Source organism: Labeo rohita, chromosome 9 (assembly GCF_022985175.1).
Source record: "Labeo rohita strain BAU-BD-2019 chromosome 9, IGBB_LRoh.1.0, whole genome shotgun sequence".
In the NCBI taxonomy this organism is placed as follows: Eukaryota; Metazoa; Chordata; class Actinopteri; order Cypriniformes; family Cyprinidae; genus Labeo; species Labeo rohita.
Genome location: NC_066877.1, coordinates 32,926,554 through 32,945,966, shown reverse-complemented (window position 1 = coordinate 32,945,966; position 19,413 = coordinate 32,926,554). Strand labels below are relative to the sequence as shown.

The following is a 19,413-nucleotide window of genomic DNA, read 5'->3' as shown; positions in this document are numbered from 1 at the left end:
TTTGATAAAAGTGCTGGCCTGAAGACATCTACATGCCAATATTCAGTTATAATCATAGCGCCACCTGCTGGCAACAGGAAATTACTTGTTTTACACTAACTTAAACATGCAGTGTCTAATTTGCACCAAACTTCACATGTTTAGGAAGAGTCCTGACCTGAAGACATCTAAAGGCCAATATTGAGTTATAATCATAGCGCCACCTGATGGCAACTGGAAAAGTCATGTTTTGCACTAACTCAAACATACCATGTTCAATCTGCACCAAACTTCACATGTTTGATAAAAGTGCTGGCCTGAACACATCTACATGCCAACATTCAGTTAAGCCATAGTGCCACCTGCTGGCAACAGGAAATGACTTGTTTTACACTAACTTAAACATGCAGTGTCTAATCTGCACCAGACTTCACATGTTTAGCAAGAGTCCTGGCCTAAAGACATCTAAAGGCCAATATTCAGTTATAACCATAGCGCCACCTGCTGGCAACAGGCAATGACTTGTTTTACACTAACTTAAACATGCAGTGTCTAGTCTGCACCAAACTTCACATGTTTAGGAAGAGTCCTGGCCTGAACACATCTACATGCCAATATTGAGTTATAATCATAGCGTCACCTTATTGCAACAGGAAATGTCATGTTTTACACTAACTGAAACATGTTCAATCTGCACCAAACTTTATATGTTTGATAAAAGCGCTGTTATGTTTGTCTTTATATGTTTGATGTTCAGGCGCTGTCCTGAACACATCTACATGCCAATTTTCAGTTATAGCCATAGTGTCAACAGGAAAAGAGCTGGCAACAGGAAATGATTTGTTTTACTTAAATTAAACATGCAGTGTCTAATCTGCGCCAGACGTTTAGTAAGAGTCCTGGCCTGAAGACATCTAAAGGCCAATATTGAGTTATAATCATAGCGCCATCTGATGGCAACTGGAAAAGTCATGTCCTCAAACATACCATGTTCAATCTGCACCAAACTTCATATGTTTGATAATAGTCCTGGCCTGAAGACATCTACATGCCAACATTCAGTTAAGCCATAGCGCCACCAGCTGGCAGTTTGGCACATATAAATGACTTTGACATATTCCTCCCATATTTACCACTTCAAACGCATATTGCTCACTGCTTGCTGTTTTCCTAAAGCCACCTGGTGGTGGTGAGCCCTGTTGCAAGGGCCCTTTCAATGCTGCTTGCAGCTTTAATTCAGAAATTAGATCAATCAAAACACGTTCTAAATTATAATAGAGTGCCATAGAGTGATGACAGAAATGATAAATGCGTGGCTTTGTTTTATCTTCATTTACTGCGTGCCTCTGAACCTTTGTGTGTTGTGAAATAAGATGGATACACACACAGAAATAGAGACATACAAAGTCAGGAGGAAAAATGATAATTTGTTCCAGGGGGAGATTATTCCTAAAAAGAGCTGACTTGAATTTTGCTGTGTTTTTCGTTTACGCCAAAACGGAGCTTCTTATGCACGATAATTCAGCAAACAAAGCTCAGCAGAGTGCGAGCGTTAGTGTGAGTTTACTGCGCTGCTGATTAGAGCAGCTTCAATCCCTCTGAGGATCTGGTGGAGAGGCGTCAACAGGATCACATTTGATTTGCAAATAGTTTTGATAAGACAAAAGTGTGATGTTTTGTCTATGTTTTTTCGAAGGCCCTCAAAAGCCGTGGCGGCTCAGTTAAATGGCTCCTCGGCTTTTTAGCTTTTCCCAAAGATGAAAGGCAAAGGCAGACAATTTCCATTAGCGATGTGGCTTCCTCTGGTTGCCACAGCAACGTTGCTGCATCCGTTGTGATGTTTCCAGATAAAACTCAAAATTTAGTGCTATTATTGTGCATTAAAGCTGGTGCCATTACGGTGATTCACACAGGCACATTTTGTCCTGATAACCTCTCATTGCCTTCTCATATGTGGTATTTTCCATCACAGAACCCTTGTATGAAAAATCAAAAAAGACGGACAGAGAAAGAAAAAATAAGCCATGGTTTATTCTTTTGTGGAACAGAAGGTGAAAGAAGGTGATTAATGATCTATTGTGCACAAAATGAAGTTCTAAAGTGCTTTAACTGATTGCTGAACATGAGAGTCTGGCTTCTCTTACACGTTTGCATTTTTTCTCCTGACTCACAAGAAGTGGGCCGTTCCTCTAAGGATCTACTGTCGTAGACACTTTCCCCTGATCTGACAACAAAACCAGCACCTGTAAGAAGAGAAAACTTAAGTTTGGAGGGTGAAAAACATTCAGGTGAAACATTATATTACAACCTTATATTACACCATATGATGTATATCTTTGCATATTTTAGTTATGACATTGGTTCGCATTGTTATTATTGTTTTTGGTGTTAAGATTTCCACAATTCAAAAGCACAATATGACTTAGTAAAACAAAATCAAGAAGTACAATCATATTGCGTATCATATACACAAGCTGGTATGAATATGCATACACTCATTCAAAAGTTTGGGGATGATAACATTTTTAATTTTTTGAAAAAAGTTTCTTTTGCTCACCAAGGCTGCATTTATTTGGAGAAAAATACAGTAAAATCAGTAAAGTTGTGAAATATTATTACAATTTCAAATAACTGTTTTTTATTTGAATATTTTTAAAAATTAAATTTATTCCTGTGATGCAAAGCTGAATTTTCAGCATCATTACTCCAGTCTTCAGTGTCACATGTTCCTTCAGAAATCAAATATTTTGTAAAAATTGTGATTTTTTTTTTTTTTGGTTCTTTATTGAATAGAAAATTCAAAATAAGCACTTTTTTAAAACAGATTTTTTTTTTCATTTTTTATTAACCTAATGTGTTTTTGCTGAATAAAAGTCATTATAAAAAATATTTTTTTATATTTAAAAAAAAAAACTTACATCTTACAGTGTAATTGCTTTGCTCATATTAGTTCTTAATTAGTAGGCCTTCATTAGTGGCAGTTGCACTTAGGACTGCTAAAAATCTGTTTCTCATTTTGATTGTAAAGACAGTTAATCTGCAGATCCTCAAACAAGTTCTCAGACCGCAAACTATAGCAAAAATCATACAGTTTGCACATGGAAACTGTCATATTTCAATCACTTTAATGTCGTTCCTCCCTCTGTTATTCACTGATCATCTTTTCCTCAGTTAAATCTTGTCATTATTTTTATTTTAATGTGAGCACAAATGTGTAATCAGAGCTGCAGAGACTATTAGTGAAAACACAAATCTATCATATGATTAAAAAAAACACAGAATATAGTGTTATGCATTGAGTGATATACAGCTGAAATCAAAAAAGTACATACACCTTGCAGAATCTACAAAATGCTTTTTTTTGTTTCCAAAATAAGAGGGATCATACAAAATGCATGTTGTTTTTTTATTTTGATACTGACCTGAATAAAATGTTTTAACATAAAAGATGTTAACATATAGTCCACAAGAGAAAATAATTTTAAATTTATAAAAATGACCCTCTTCAACAGTTTCTTAATACTGTTTTGTTACCTGAATAATCCACAGCTGTTTTTTTTTTTTTTTTTTTTTTTTTTGTTTAGTGATAGTTGTTCATGACTCCCTTGTTCATCCTGAACAGCTAAACTGCCCGCTGTTCTTCAGAAAAATCCTTCAGGTCCCACAAATTCTTTGGTTTTCCTGCATTTTTTGTGTATTTGAACCCTTTCCAACAATGACTGTATGATTTTGAGATCCATGTTTCACACTGAGGACAACTGAGGGACTCATATACAACTACTACAGAAGGTTCAAATGCTCATTGATGCTTCAGAAGGAAAAACAATGCTTTAAGATCCAGGGGGTAAAAACTTTTGAATGGAATGAGGATATGTACATTTTTCTTATTTTGCCTAAATATCATATTTTTGGATAAAACCAAAGAGTTTGTGGGACCTGAAGGATTTTTCTGAAGAACAGCAGTCAGTTTAAATGTTCAGGACAAACAAGAGACTCATGAACAACTATCAACTTTCATTTTCACTTATCAAAAAAAAAACACACACTTTTGAATGGGGTCATTTTTATAAATTCAGCTATTATTTTCTCTTGTGGACTATATGTAAACAACTTTTATGTGAAATGTCTTATTCAGGTGAGTACTAAATAAAAATAACAAGCATTTTGTATGATCCCTTTTATTTTGGTAAAATAATTAACATTTTGCAGATTCTGCAAGGTGTATGTAAACTTTTTACTGCAATTGTACATTGCATTTAAGGTACCTTTATGGTGTTTTGGTGTCTTTTTAAGCTTGGCAGAACAGATCACCATTAACTTTCATTGTATGAACAAAAAAAGCTAGGAGTTTCTGCTTAATAAGTCATTGTGTGTTTCATGGAAGAAAACAATTATGCAGATTTTAGAGTGAAATATGTGTGATTAAATGATTGCACTATTTCTTAAAGGTGGAATTAGAGAACAAAACTGCTGTAGTGCATTACTGCATTACTAAAAACGCCATTTGCTTCATTCAACACTTTCTTATTAGATGCAGATTTAATATCGCAGTCTATAAGGAAATGTATTGCACTATAAAACGCAATGAAAGAAAAGCAAATGTCTTTTGCTTTTCTGATTGTGACATTGGTTGTGTGTTTTTGTTTGTTCTTTTGTTGCGCTTGTTTACGCTCGCTTTATAGCTAATCAGGGGAAATCAGCGTCTGCCGCTCAGACTGAGACTTCCACAGAAATGTGTCAGGAAAGCTCAAAGTAATTCCTGCCACAGAAGTCTTTGATGAAATATGAATGGCAACAGATTCTTGTATTGATGTTTCCTAATGAATATGCATGAGCGCTTACTCCCATTGTACAGATGTATGTATAAGCTTTTTATTTTTGTCGGAAACAGGACTGAATATTTCATTCAGAAAAGGTTTATAATTGATCAGATTTTTCCTTTTAGCTGTTTTAAATTGTTTTGTTGCACTAGCAGGCGTGTGTGCATTGACATAAATGTTTAAATACGCCACACCGTGCATGCACAGGCACACTTAATCACTCACACACTCACACATGTATGTAGACTCCAATGCTGACAATGATGCAACACTCTCATGGGCTCAGATGAACTAAAAACAAACACAGACTCTTTTTCGCTGTTACATGGTCTGTATGTTTTGCTTTGTTTCATGTTGGCTTTGTCCCTTGATAATGCTGTGACACAAACACCAATATTTATGTGCAACAGCCTATTTTTATAGCAGTTATATTTGGAATGCATTTCTCTAAACTAAGTTCAGGCGTCAAAATATTTAACAGCCATTAAAATAGGATTTAATTTTATTGCACAGAACCACAAAATGTTTACCATACTGTTTTTTGATAACTTCATAAAATTAAATATTAAGATTAGAACTTCAGTATATAATCTAAAATATTATTAATTGATTAAAATATTTTTAAAAAATGCATAATTTTACAAGAAATATTTTTAACCATGCTTCATAGAATATTCAATTAAAAAAAGGTTACATTAAATAAAATATTTTAGAGCACTTTAATATAATACATTATATTTATTTAATATTTATGTGTATTATAATTTTTAACCACTCAAAAAATACAGTTGAAGTCAAAAGTTTACATACACCCTGCAGAATCTGCTAAATGTTAACTATTTTACCAAAATAAGATTCCTGAACTCTTTTTTTGATGTCCTGAACAGTTAAACCGCTCGCTGTTCTTCAGAAAAATCCTTCTGGTCCCACAAATTCTTTGGTTTTTCAGCATTTTTGTGTATTTGAACCCTTTCCAACAATGACTATATGATTTTGAGATCCATCTTTTCACACTGAGCACAACCGAGGGGCTCATATGCAACTATTACAGAAGGTTCAAACATGATGCATTAAGAGCCAGGGGTTTAAACTTTTGAACAGAATGAAGATGTGTACATTTTTCATATTTTGTCTAAATAGCATGTTTTTTCCATTTAGTACTGCCCTTCAGAAGCTACAGAAGATGCTTACATGTTTCCCAGAAGACAAAATAAGATCAATTTACCCTGATCTTTAAATTCAAAAGTTTTCACCCCCAGCTCTTAATGCATCGTTTTTCCTTCTGGAGCATCAGTGAGCATTTGAACCTTCTGTAATAGTAGCATTTGAGTCCCTCAATTGTCCTCAGTGTCAAAAGATGCATCTCAAAATCATACAGTCATCGTTGGAAAGGGTTCAAATACACAAAAATGCTTTTGAAAAGAATTTGTGCGACCTGAAGGATTTTTCTGAAGAACAGCAGGCAGTTGAACTGTTCAGGACAAATGGACTCATGAACAATTATCAATAAACAGAAAACACAGCTGTGGATCATTCAGGTAACAACACAGTATTAAGAATCAAGTGTATGTAAACCGTGTATGAACAGGGTCATTTCTATAAATTCAACTATTATTTACTCTTGTGGACTATATGCAAACATCTTTTTATGTGAAATATCTTATTCAGGTCAGTACTAAATAAAAAATAACATGCATTTTGTATGATCCCTCTTATTTTGGTAAAATAATTAACATTTTGCAGATTCTGCAAGGTGTATGTAAACTTTTGACTTCAACTATACTGCATGCACATGTTTTGTATTGCATAAAATATTTTATGAAAAGAATGGTTAAACACTGAGGTACATCTTTAATTTCTCTGAGCTGATTAGTTGCTAAAATCTGGCTCAGTCACAGATCAAGTTTCTTCAGATCTGAAGTTCATTTCCGTCCTGATGTTACAGAAACTGATGATATCTGAGTGGGTGAGTTGTTTAACTTTTAATTAGTCCATTTTCACCAATTTTACTCTTTCAGGCTGATTTGCAGACCATGTTGTGAACATGTTTAGCATGCTTTTTTGTGATGTTTATTTTTACACTGCCTCCTGAAAAAAAAATCTGTTTTGGCCAAAACACATCTTGAAAGGCTCTGAGCCTTTTACATTACAAAAGTGCAAATGCGCTTAGATGCCACCCGCATGTAAGTAAAGCTTAGTTTATATAGCTTATGGGTTTACATAGTGCTTTGAAGAAAACAAACATTACATAATATAATATAAACAGTAAAAACAAGTTAAGAAAGACAAAAGAAATAAATTGCACGTCATAAATTAACCTGCATTTATTCGGCGATGTATCATCATGTATTGTTAGTTTGTCATAGGACTGACAGATAAAGGAGGATTACTCTGCGTCTCAGACAGAAAAAGCATTGTGATGGAGATTTTATGAGGAACAAGATGGAGAGCTTTGGCTCGATGCCTAGATGGAAAGCGCAGGACGGCCTGACCGAGATTTCTTTTAGGAAGCTTGTGCTGTCATCTAACCAAATGTAGCTTTGTCATCAAGGGTTTCCCTGCAACTCATCTGCTGTTTAGCATTCAAGGTGCTTTTTAATTTAGTACGTACAGTGGCAGCCATGCGTGTTTGTTCCCGCTGAAGTGTTTTGTTCAATCAATCACAAATTTTGTGTTCATTTCGAGTTGCGTTTAATGACTCAAGAACTGCTCTAATTTAATGCGTTAGATCAAGTTATTACACCAATAACTTTTGAGTTCAGGAATCATTCATTAAAGGAATAGTTTACCCAAAAATGAAAATGTGCTAAAAATTGACTCAGGCCAGCCAAGATGTAAATGAGTTTGTTTCTTCATCAGAACCAATTTGGAGAGATGTAGCATTACATTTGCTCACCAGTAGATCCTCTGCAGTGAATGGGTGCCGTCAGAATGAGAGTCCAAACAGCTGATAAAAACATCACAATAATCCACAAGTAATCCACACCAGTCCATCAACTGATGTCTTCAAAGGCAAAAATCTGCATGTTTTTATGAAACAAAGTCCAGTTCCAGAACAACAATTCACAAATAATATACTCACCCCCTTGTCATCCAAGATATTCATGTCTTTCTGTCTTCAGTCGTAAAGAAATTATGGTTTTTGAGGAAAGCATTTCAGAATTTTTCTTCATATAATGGTCTTGATTGGTGCCCCGATTTTGAACTTCCAAAATGTAGTTTAAATGTGGCTTCAACGGGCTCTAAACGATCCCAGCCGAGGAAGAAGGGTCTTGAAATTTTCTGAAAATAAACATTTTGTACTTTTTAAGCACAAAAGCTTGTGTAGCACAGGTTCTGGGATGCGCGTTCACAATGCTACGAATTAGTGATGAGTTAAAACATCCTTTAAGATGTTTTAACTCTTTATAATATTGCTTTCTCATCTCGTCTGAATCAGGAGAGAAATAAGTACTGTTTACAATTGAAAAAAATCCAAAACAGTTCTAAACAAATATGTGGGTGGATTTTGATGAGAAAGGACTTTTTCACTGGAGGAAGTATTATTATAAATTATGGACTGGTATTTTAGTTAAAATGTCTTGATGGATTTGTTTATTAGTAACATTCAACTTTTCGCTTCACAAGACAGGGCTCTACAGTGCGACCTTTTCAATCGCATTTGCGACTGAAAACTACTGCGTGCGACTATGAAAAAATATTTAGGAGCACCAGTGCGATTGACCCGATCAGTATATTTGTGTTTGCGCTGAGGGGAGATTAAAAAGTTTTTACGTATTTTTTGCAATGTTGAGTAATATATCTCAGACATATCTCATGAATCCTTTCATAAACAAAAAGTAGAGAAAGTGTAAATAAGAGATTGATTGTGTAATTTAGAGAGCTTCGTTGATTATAATGGAACTGTGTGAGATCACGATTAACTAAGATGATTGACAGCTTTTAATGATTTTTAAGAAAGTTTGTAAATGAGATATTTATTTAACAGTTATATAAACAAGAAGTTTACTCTTGTTTTTGCTCTATTTTGTCATTAAAAATAGTCTGAAACAAGTCACTGAGCCACTGCGCATCTCTATTCAAACACAGCGGTATTTTGTTTAGGAATGAACGTCCGTTTTTAAACCAATCATGAGTCAATGATTCAGTTTCTCATTCATAAAGACAGTCACTTGCTTTATTCCTGAATTAATCAGCCGTTCGAATGAATCAAATGAATGAATGATTCAGTAATTGAATCAGTGTCTTGCCGCCACCTACTGGCAGATTTAGTTTCATTTTTAAAGTTTCTTTTCGGTTTTTTAAATCATTTAACATTTCTGTATTCAAAATGTTATATTTAAAACATTAATCTCAACATGAATTTATGAATTTAATTGCACTCATGTCACCCCTGAGCCTCATTAAACATGAAAATACACCTACAAGCCACTTTTGTGTTCTGTGCCACCTCTGTAGTACAAATTAATTTTGTTAATACTGATTTCATTTTATTATTAACTTATTCTACTTGTTCTTATTCTGTTGTTTTAATTAGAAATTTTGAAACGCTTAAAAAATATTAAGGTAAAAACAAAATTCCCCTCTAAATCAATTCAAAATCAAGTCAAATATCACCACATAATGGGAAGGCAAATTTTTGATGCTTCTAAAAGGTGCTTCTAAAATTTTGACTGTGCTCCTATTTTTTTTTTTAGGTTAGTGTGCTTCTTTTTTTTAAAAGAAGAGTAAGTGTAGAGCCCTGCAAGATGTTAATCAAATGAGTCGTGTGGATTAGATTATTGTGTTTTAATCAGCCGTTTTGACTCTCATTCTGACGGCACCTATTCACTGCAGAGGATCCATTGGTGAGCAAGTAATGTAATGCTACATTGCTCCAAATCTGAAGAAACAAACGTCTACATCTTGGATGCCCTGAGGGAGAGCAGATTTTCATCCAGTTTTTATTTTTGGATGAACTGTTTCTTTAAACACAACCAGCATGTAAGAGTCATTTGTTGCGGATCAGAGCTATATGCAACCAGGCAGGACAGGAAAGTAGAAAAATGCGTTTCTATTTATTGTCTTTTGTATTATTTTTAAGCGGCCAATCATGCTCTGTCATCACATTCAATTCACACTGCAAACTCAACACTCAGCTAAAACATTATTTTTTTCCACAGCGCTTTAGATTTAGAAGCAGCGGTGCAGAAATCTAAAATGGTTAACGTGATAAACGCTTTAAGGAAACCAGATTTCTTACTCGTAGTACACAATATCTACTCCCAAACAAGCTGTAATCCAAGAACAAAGACAAAAAGTTTTCGACGCTTTAGATCCCCATAACATGGAAACAGCCCAACATTGCTTAATGTACCAAATCAACAACCCAGTAACACAAAATCTTTAAAACCTGCTGGTTGTAAACACTGTCTTCAGGCGATCACAGCATAATCAAAACACAAAGCCAAAAAGGCTTTTCTTTATAGCCTATTGGGTTTCTGTCGAAAACAAGTTCAATGTAAAACTTTTAGATTAGGCTGGTGAGCTCAACCATTTGTCATTAGACAATGTTTATGATCAATAAGATGCTAAATAATGTTGGTCTTGCGAGGATAAAGTATTAGTGTATGTTAAGATGTGTCTATATAATGGATGTGGATGGGTAAGAGGCGTTAAGGTAAATCTTTTGATTATGGCATCGTTCTTGCGTGCAAATGGTGTTTATGTTCATTAAGGTTTAAGGGGAATTGTGTGGTCATCGCTTTGGTACATTAATCAACATTTGTTCATTTTATAGTGGGCAACACAGAGGAAGAAAAACCTCTGCAGCTATGTTGTCTCATTTTTTGGACTGGTTGTTTTGGCTTTAAATGGGAAGTGTGAAAAATTGGCTGTTTTTGTAGTACATTAAGATATGTTAAATTATTTCAACGCAGGGATTATCGATGGAAAAGTGTAGACGTTTAAGAACCAGTTAATCAACGAAATATTACAAAAATGATTTGGTTTGAGTGTTTCTTATAAAATGGAACCGTTTCTGAATAGGAATCAGTTCTCAATTCCCATAGTCCCTTTGGTGATAAAGCACGATCTCTTAATAGCCATTGCATCTGGGAAAATGGCCAAGCCTGGACGCTGAAGTGCTGTAAAGAGTGATGTGAAAGGTCCAGCAGGAGGCATCGGAGGAATTAAAGCATATGCTCGAAGCACCTCATTTGTTAAGTGTCACGTATTAGTCGTCTTTAGGCTTGTGGAAAGGTTGACAGATTTCGAAATCAGATTTAGACCTAATCTTGACCCAAAAGTCTCATCTCATTCCTGGCCTTTACCCTCCAAAATCACAGTAGACTATTTAACACTCTCAAAATTGTATTCTGATGTCTTCTTCCTGAAGGCAGCAGTTGAAATGTTCTTTTATTCTTTCAGCCACAAGGATTCATAGCCATTGCTTTTCCTTTTTTGAGGCCTTTGTTTAATGATGAAAAAAGTTTCAAAGTTGAGGGAAATTTTATTGCTTGAGGTCTTAGTTGTGTTTTTATCTCAGATACTGCTCTTTAAAGATATATGAGAATATATATATATATATATATATATATATATATATATATTGCATACATTTAAACTCATTTAACAAGCATTTTAGACATAAAAAGTGTAATATTTACAAATATCATTTTAATTTTGATGTATTCAATCATTCCCTGTAATCGCTTTTTATAAAAATAACGTTAATTCTTGTGCCGGTGTGTTGCCAAAATCTGCGCAAGGGAAGGACTGCTGTTCGCCGGGGGAAGTACAAATTTCAGACCGTGGCCTCACGTTTCACTCGTAGCTGAAAGATGCCATGACTGACTCCAAAACTTGCCCATAAACTAACAGTACTGACATTAGAGAACATATTTTAACATTAAATTAAATTAAACTCAGTACTATAATGGACAAAATCCATTTATTTTATGCAAGGCAAAAGGCGTTTCCATCTTGCTTCCATCATATCTTTATAAATTAAATAAAATGTATACAAACCTTTATTTCGCTGAAGAAGTGCACCAAATCGGCGGTGCTGAGAACTTGTCTCTCCTGTAGAGGACTCAAAAAGCCCATGCTCTGACTGAAACTCAGCAGCTGAGACAGGCTTAACCCAGCGGTTGGGTAGAAAAAAATAACCCAGCGTTAAAAATGACTCAGAAACTTAGTTACAGAAAAACACTCATTTTATTGCATTTCTCAGCTGATATGTCATATCAGAATGATTAATAATGTTTTAGTTGTTCTATATCATGAATGCTTGCTAACAAAGTGCTGTTTACAATGCATTTACACTGAAGATTGATCCAGTTCAAAAAGGTAGGCTAGGGCCTACAGCGTTTGACAGTCTTTGCACGTTTGCTTTGTGAACACTGGGTCGGTACTTCCGCCTACATCAAGTGTGACCTTTCCAACATGATTATGTAATGCGTTTAAGTCGAGCTACTGTAAGATGAGCGTTTGTGGTTAAAAAGTATATACATTTTCATTTTATTCAGGAAATGGCAGATTGTTTCGCTAATAAGACCCTTATTCCTCTGCTGGGATCATTGTAGACCTCTTTGAAGCTGCATTGCAACTGCATTGAAGTCCACTATATGGAGAAAAAACACTGTATGTTTTCCTTAAAAACCCTAATTTCTTTTTTAATGAAGAAAGACATCTTGGATGACTCGGGGGTGAGTACATTATCTGTAATGTGTTGTTCTGGAAGTGGACTTCTCCTTTAAGAACAAAAAGAAGAAAGAAAGAAAACCATATAAACATTATTATGACAGCAACAGGTATGCAATGCAATTTTACAATATTATCTACAATTACATACATAAAAATATAAGCCAAACAGCTTCATGTTTACCTTATGTAAAAGTTATTTCTGCTAATCTCCACATTATTAATGGCATCCATCATTTTGAGAGACAGTGTGACTATAGTGCATCTATTTTTAAACACAAAATTTAATAATCAAGTAACAAATAGGATGTTATTAAATGTGAATTCATTCTCATTATGCTGTGAATAAATTGTCTACTAAGTCAATGAGTTTTATCGCTGAGGTGCCATTTAAATTTATTTTTTACTGATGTCCACATGAGAAACAATTACCATCCAAACAGGGCTTTAGTTGTGTTTTTATCCCAGATATTGCTCTTAAAATGGCTTATATAGGATAAATGAAAAAAGAATTTAGACTTTTATTGATCTTGACTCATCTAAGCACAGTTTGAGATGTTGTAGATATCTCTTCTGTAACGCTAGATGAGACGCATATGAGATTACTGGGGTTTCTTGCAATAGGGTCTGGCTGCAGACATGCGCCTGCACTCTCAGACACCTGCACTCTCAGACGCCTGTACTTCCGCAAGTGACGTAATTTGCAGTCTATTTTATTTTTTACTTTATTTTATATATTTATTATTTTTTTAATCGAATTTCTCAACATTTTACAACAGTAGCCAGGTGGTGAAGACAAGAAAAAAAGAAACTAAATTACAATGTCACTTGCAATCGCCACCTGCACTCTCAGCTACCTGCGACGTCACTTGCAATCCACACAAATCGTGCGTGTTGCCAGTGGAGACAAGAAGCTGTGTTGGTTAAACGATTAAAACTAATTTAGCATAACATACAGGGTCCTGCAAGTCATCTGTAGGAGATAAATACAAGACACACAAATCTGTGGCCACAGAACAGCAGAATATGAACGAATATGAATATGAAGCAGAATATGAACGACAGAATATGAAGTCTCTCGTTAAGCGTTTTCCTCCCATGGAAAACCATTAACACTTAATATGGCTCAATGTATTAAGATGCAATTAAAAGATCAAATTCGATATACAGTTTATTAATATAATGTATATGTAAGCTATATAGAGTTTTCTTTCGCAAAACGTGGCATAATGTGGCATAACGGATTAAGATGGTAAAGACTGAACTCAATATGCTCCTATTCATTCTTAAAACAACTACACAAGCAGGTGAGCCCAGAATAAACGCAACGCCGCGTACATTCGCATTTTCCCATAAAGAATAATCTCTACAGCTCTTATATTGCTGTATTTTGTTTATATTGATTTTCTCTGGGAGGAAAACGTCTATTTAATGCATTGCATTCTGGGCATGTCTGCTTGCCTATACAGAGTTGGTCCTTTTAATATCATCTAATGCCTTTCTTATGGTGCGTTCATATCTGCTGGTTTATTGTTTGACAACAGTAAGGTTTATATTGAATTTGGTCTTTATCATCTTAGTCCGTTTTGCCACATTAAGCATTTGCTGGGCAAGTATAAAAGTGAAAGTTTGCACATTGTGTTCATGGCCATATGCTTGCCTTGAGGTACATTAAATTAATAAACTATATTACAAATTTGATTGTTTAATGACACTTAATGTATCTTAATACATTAAGCCATATCAAGTGTTAATGGTTTTCTACGGGAGGAAAAAGCTTAACGAGAGACTTTGCGCATTGCGTTCATATTCTGCTGTTCTGTGGCCACGGATTTGCGGGTCTTGTTTTTATCTCCTACAGATGACTTTCAGGACCCTGTACGTTATGTTATTAAATTAGTTTTAATCGTTTAACGACCACAGCGTCTTGTCTCCATTGGCAACACGCACCATTTGTGTGGATTGCAAGTGACGTCGCAGGTAGCTGAAAGTGCAGGTGGCGATTGCAAGTGGCATTGTAATTTCGTTTAATTTTTTTCTTGTCTTCACCACCTGGCTACTGTTGTAAAATGTTGAGAGATTCAATTAAAAAAATACAAAAATAAATAAAATAAAGTAAGACTGCAAGTGACGTCACTTCCGGAAGTGCAGTTGTCTGAGAGTGCAGGTGCATGTCTGCAGCCAGACCCTTCTCGTTTCTTGTCAAAACTTTTGATTTCACTGCTGCTTAGGAGAAAAACAAATTGATCAAAGATCTCACTTGTCATTGTTCTTTCTTACAGGTGAAGCTAACGTGTTTTGTATGATAGCAGAATGCTAAGATGTCAGCTCAGGATTAGGTACATAAATGATAAAATTTCCATTTCACTCAAATTTAATTTGCTGCAGATCAATTGGAAAAGGCCTTGGGTTGTTATCTAACTGCTATTAGCAGAGAAACCATGACACAAAGTCATTAGTGGTGAAATATGTGAGTGCAGTGTCTCCCGGTTTCAAGTTATGAATTAACAATAGATGCAACCTGTTTGATTGTACAATGATAAACAACAGTACAATCATTACCATAATATTGAGGAAAAAACATTTAGGGTAATTTGGATTGCAGGAGAACATTAACTTTGAATACAAAGCAGCAAACATTTATTCATGTATATTAAACAGACAAATGCGGTTTTATTAGCGCAGATCCAATTATGGAGTGAGGAATCATTAAAGCCATTACAAACACGGGGAAATGCTGCCACATGCATTTTCCCAGGGAAAAGGCTCCTCGTTTTCTGTTTGTTCTCCTAACGCACATTTTGAAATGTTGGTGTGGATTTTAAATGACTTTTGTGGCATGGGTTATAGACGCATTCAGAAAAAGACATGGGCTTTATGGCACGCCATTCAGAGCAGGCGCCTGCTGTGAATTTGACACCCGTTGTGACTTGTGTTTGATATTGCAGAGACATTTTGTTGGTATGAACACCTGGTAATGATGTTTCGCCGTGTGTGTTTCGGATAATGCAAATGGCTGTATATCTCTTTTTCGACACAACACCTCATTACAAGTGTTATATCGTGACAGTGGTATTGTCGTCGCGACCATCACAGTGTCTAGAAATGAAATAGAATGGGCTGTTGTGAAGATGTTTTTGATTCATATATGCAAAAGCGTCATCCCCATTTAAATAGATTGTTCAGCCAAGAAGATTTGCAGTGCAACTTTCAGGGAAAAAATAAATAAATAAATAAATAAAATATTTGTTTATTTCTTTAGTTATTGTATATATATATATATATATATATATATATATATAAGCTTATATATATATGTATGTATGTGACCCTGGACCACAAAACCAGTCTTAAGTCGCTGGGGTTTATTTGTAGCAATAACCAAAAATACATTGTATGGGTCAAAATTTTTAAGTTAGAAAATTAAGTAAAGATCATGTTCCATGAAGATATTTTGTAAAATTCCTACTGTAAATGTATGAAAACTTAATTTTTGATTAGTAATATACATTGTTAAGAACTTTATTTGAAGAACTTTAAAGGCAATTTTCTCAATATTTAATATTTTTTGCACCCTCAGATTCCTGATTTTAAATAGTTGTGTCTCGACCAAATATTGTGCTACCCTAACAAACTATACATCAATAAAAAGCTTATTTATTCAGCTTTCATATGATGTATAAATCTCACTTTTGAAAAAAATGACCCTTATGACTGGTTTTGTGATCCTGGGTCACATATACACTACCGTTCAAAAGTTTGGGGTCAGTAAGACTTGTAATAGTCTTTAAAGTAGTCTCTTATGCTCATCAAGGCTGCATTTATTTGATTAAAAATATAGAAAAAAAACAGTAATATTGCAAAATGTTTTTACAATATAAAATCATGTTTTTTATTTTAACATACTTTAAAATAGAATTTATTCCTGTGATGAAAAGCTGAATTTTTATCAGCTGTTACTCCAGTCTTAAGTGTCACATGATCCTTCAGAAATCATTCTAATATGCGGATTTATTATTAGAATGATCAATGTTGGATAATATCAACAGTTGTGCTGCCAAATATTTTTTGGAACCTGTAATTTTTTTTTTCAGGATTCTTTCATGAATAACAAGTTTAAAAAGTACAGTGTTTATTTATTTTATAACAATGTAAATTATTTATTATTAACTTTTAATAAACTTTTAATTATTAACTTAATACATCCTTGGTGAATAAAAGTATTAATTTCTTAAAAAAAAAAAAAAAAAAAAAAAAAAAAGAAACAATAAAAATGTACTGACCCCAAACTTTTGAATGGTAGTGTGTATATATATATATATATATATATATATATATGTATGAAATAAATTAATAATTTTTACATTTTGAATAAAAAATATATATACATGCATTTACTGGACAATGAATTAATTAATAAATATATTAATAAATAAATAAATAATTTTACAAATTTATATTTATGTATTATATGTGTGTTTTTTGTATAAAATATATATTACAATACATAATATATAATTTACATAATTTATGTTCTTTGCTTATAATTTACATAATAATTTAATTGAAATAATTTACATTATTTCATAATTTACATAATATGATATATGGTTATATGCTATATATATATATATATATATATATATATATATATAAAAATGCAATACCTAAAGAAGAAAGTAATTTTTTTAATTTTCTGAATAAAAATATAATATACATTCATGCATTTACTCGACAATGAATTAATAATTTAATATATAAATAAATAACTAAATAATTGTAGAAATTTATATGTCTGTATTTTATGTATGTTTTTGTGTAAAATATATATTACATTATACAAAATACATACTTAATTTACATAATTAGTTATACGCTTATATATATATATATATATATATATATATATTTTCAAATGAAATAACTAAAGAAGAAATACATATATAACATAATAATATAATATAATATAATATAATATACATACAATCATTTACTTGACAATGAATTAATGAATATATTAATAATTTGTTATATGCTGAATGTATAAATGTTGATTTGTATAATATATGTATATTATATTTTTATGTGAAACAATAAGATATTTCTTATTTATGTATACGCACGTACCTTTTGCAAAGGTGACTTCAAAATACATGAATCTTACACATTAAAATTGTGTTTCTCCTCAGAATGAACCAAAAGGAAACACAAGTTGTTTCTAATCCTTGAATGTAGCCTAATATAGCCATTTCATGTATTATTTAAAACGTGAGAGAAGCTGTGTATTTTATAAATGCATTTAACTAGCGGCAATTTATAAAAGTAAATTAATAAAAAATATGCCATTAATGAAAAAAACAGTTCATTGAAATTTTCTTTAGCCTCAATGTTTGGAAACTCTGCTCTAGACTGTCCTACACATTTGCAGTAAACTACTGTCATGTTTTTATTGTCTTTGTTTATGTCTTATCTCTCCCAGGGCACAAAGTTGGCCAGGACAGCGACTAGCGTCTCCTCAAAAATAGATGCATGACGCCCCTGCAAACCCGTGTTAGTCACGTCCGCCGTCCTTCTTCTTAGTCCGAGGTGCCGCTTCATTCTTTCAGCAAGTATTTAGAATGACAGTTACAGATCACACAGCTCTGAAAATAAGACGAGAGATTATGCTGGTGACACGTTGCTGAGTCCGTCAATCACTCTGCCTCCGACCCGGTGAGAAATATTAAACCCAGCACGTTTGCGTGTCTGTATCAAAGCGCTGTGAGGGTGAATTACGTGCTAGACACAACAGAAGTGATAGCAAAGGTTTTGCCCCCACTGCCCTGCATTCATTCACTTTGATGGGTTCAACTACCTTGACTCTTTGCAGAGGACACACTCTGAATGAGGTGCGTGTGTGTAAATCGTTGTCCTGTGGACTAACTGCGGTTTTAAAGAACAATAAGAGTGTCATGTGATAGCTATGTCAATTTCTTAAAATTGGTGATTGAAAAATGAGCTAGAGATTTATGTGATTTTTAATAAAACGTGCTTATAATGTTGTCAAATCGATTGAATGTTATTTTAACGTAAGCTAGAATAAATTGGGACATTTCAAAGCATCTCTATCAGTCGTGTTTCTTCTGTTTTTCAGTAACGTGATTAAAGCCTGCAGAGACTGCGAAACAGAATCGAATCAAGCGCTTCTCGCAGTCACTGAAGAGAGAGACGCCTCATTTGAAAACGATTACAGTGAGTCACATTAGTGTAAGTAAATAGAACCGTTCTTACTTTGTACAACACATTTCGTATTTAGTGAACTCACTTCCACTATGAACTGAAACAATACTTGAACAATACTTAATTAAAATTAGCTGACAATGTACTCAACTTCATACCATCCAAGATGTGGATGAGTTGACCAGAACAGTTTTGGAGAAATGTAGCATCACTTGCTCGCCAATGGATCCTCTGCAGTGAATGGGTGCTGTCAGAATTAGAGTCCAAACAGCTGATAAAAACATCACAATAATCCACAAGTAATTCACACCACTCCAGTCCAATTAATGTCTTGTGTTTGTAAAAAGTATCACTTTTCATCGAAATACGAGTCCATAATGCATAATAATGGTTCCTCCAGTGAAAAAGCCTATCCTAGGTTGTTCTTTCCCATCAAAATCTATTTGTTTAGAGCCATTTTGGACTGTTCTCACTTGTAAACAGTGCTTGATCTGTGCATATTTCTCTCCTGATTCAGACAAGATGACTTTTTCACTGTAGTAGGCAATTTTATGGATAGAGGACTCGTGTTTTATCCCAGAAGTAACAGGAAACAAAAACAAACAAACAAAAAAATAGTTTATTGCAAAAATGCTTTTCTATGGAAGCCCGTTTTCGCCACTGAATAAAAATTTTAAAAAGGTAATTGCAACTTTTTAATCTCACAATTCTG

General features: G+C 33.8%; 1 protein-coding gene across 2 annotated transcripts in view; it reads left to right on the top strand.

Moving 5' to 3' along the window:
- The window catches only part of xirp2b (xin actin binding repeat containing 2b), a 134,259-nt gene that overhangs the window by 42,561 nt on the left and 72,285 nt on the right, over positions 1-19,413 (top strand). For both annotated transcript variants that reach the window (XR_007828419.1, XM_051119185.1), the window contains 4 exons: positions 1,952-2,040; positions 2,154-2,267; positions 17,962-18,370; positions 18,616-18,713. Coding sequence is in view for 1 of the 2 variants with exons in the window: in XM_051119185.1 (XP_050975142.1) it covers positions 18,366-18,370; positions 18,616-18,713 (103 nt within the window). In the remaining variant the exon portion in view is untranslated. The remainder of the gene's footprint in view (positions 1-1,951; positions 2,041-2,153; positions 2,268-17,961; positions 18,371-18,615; positions 18,714-19,413) is intronic.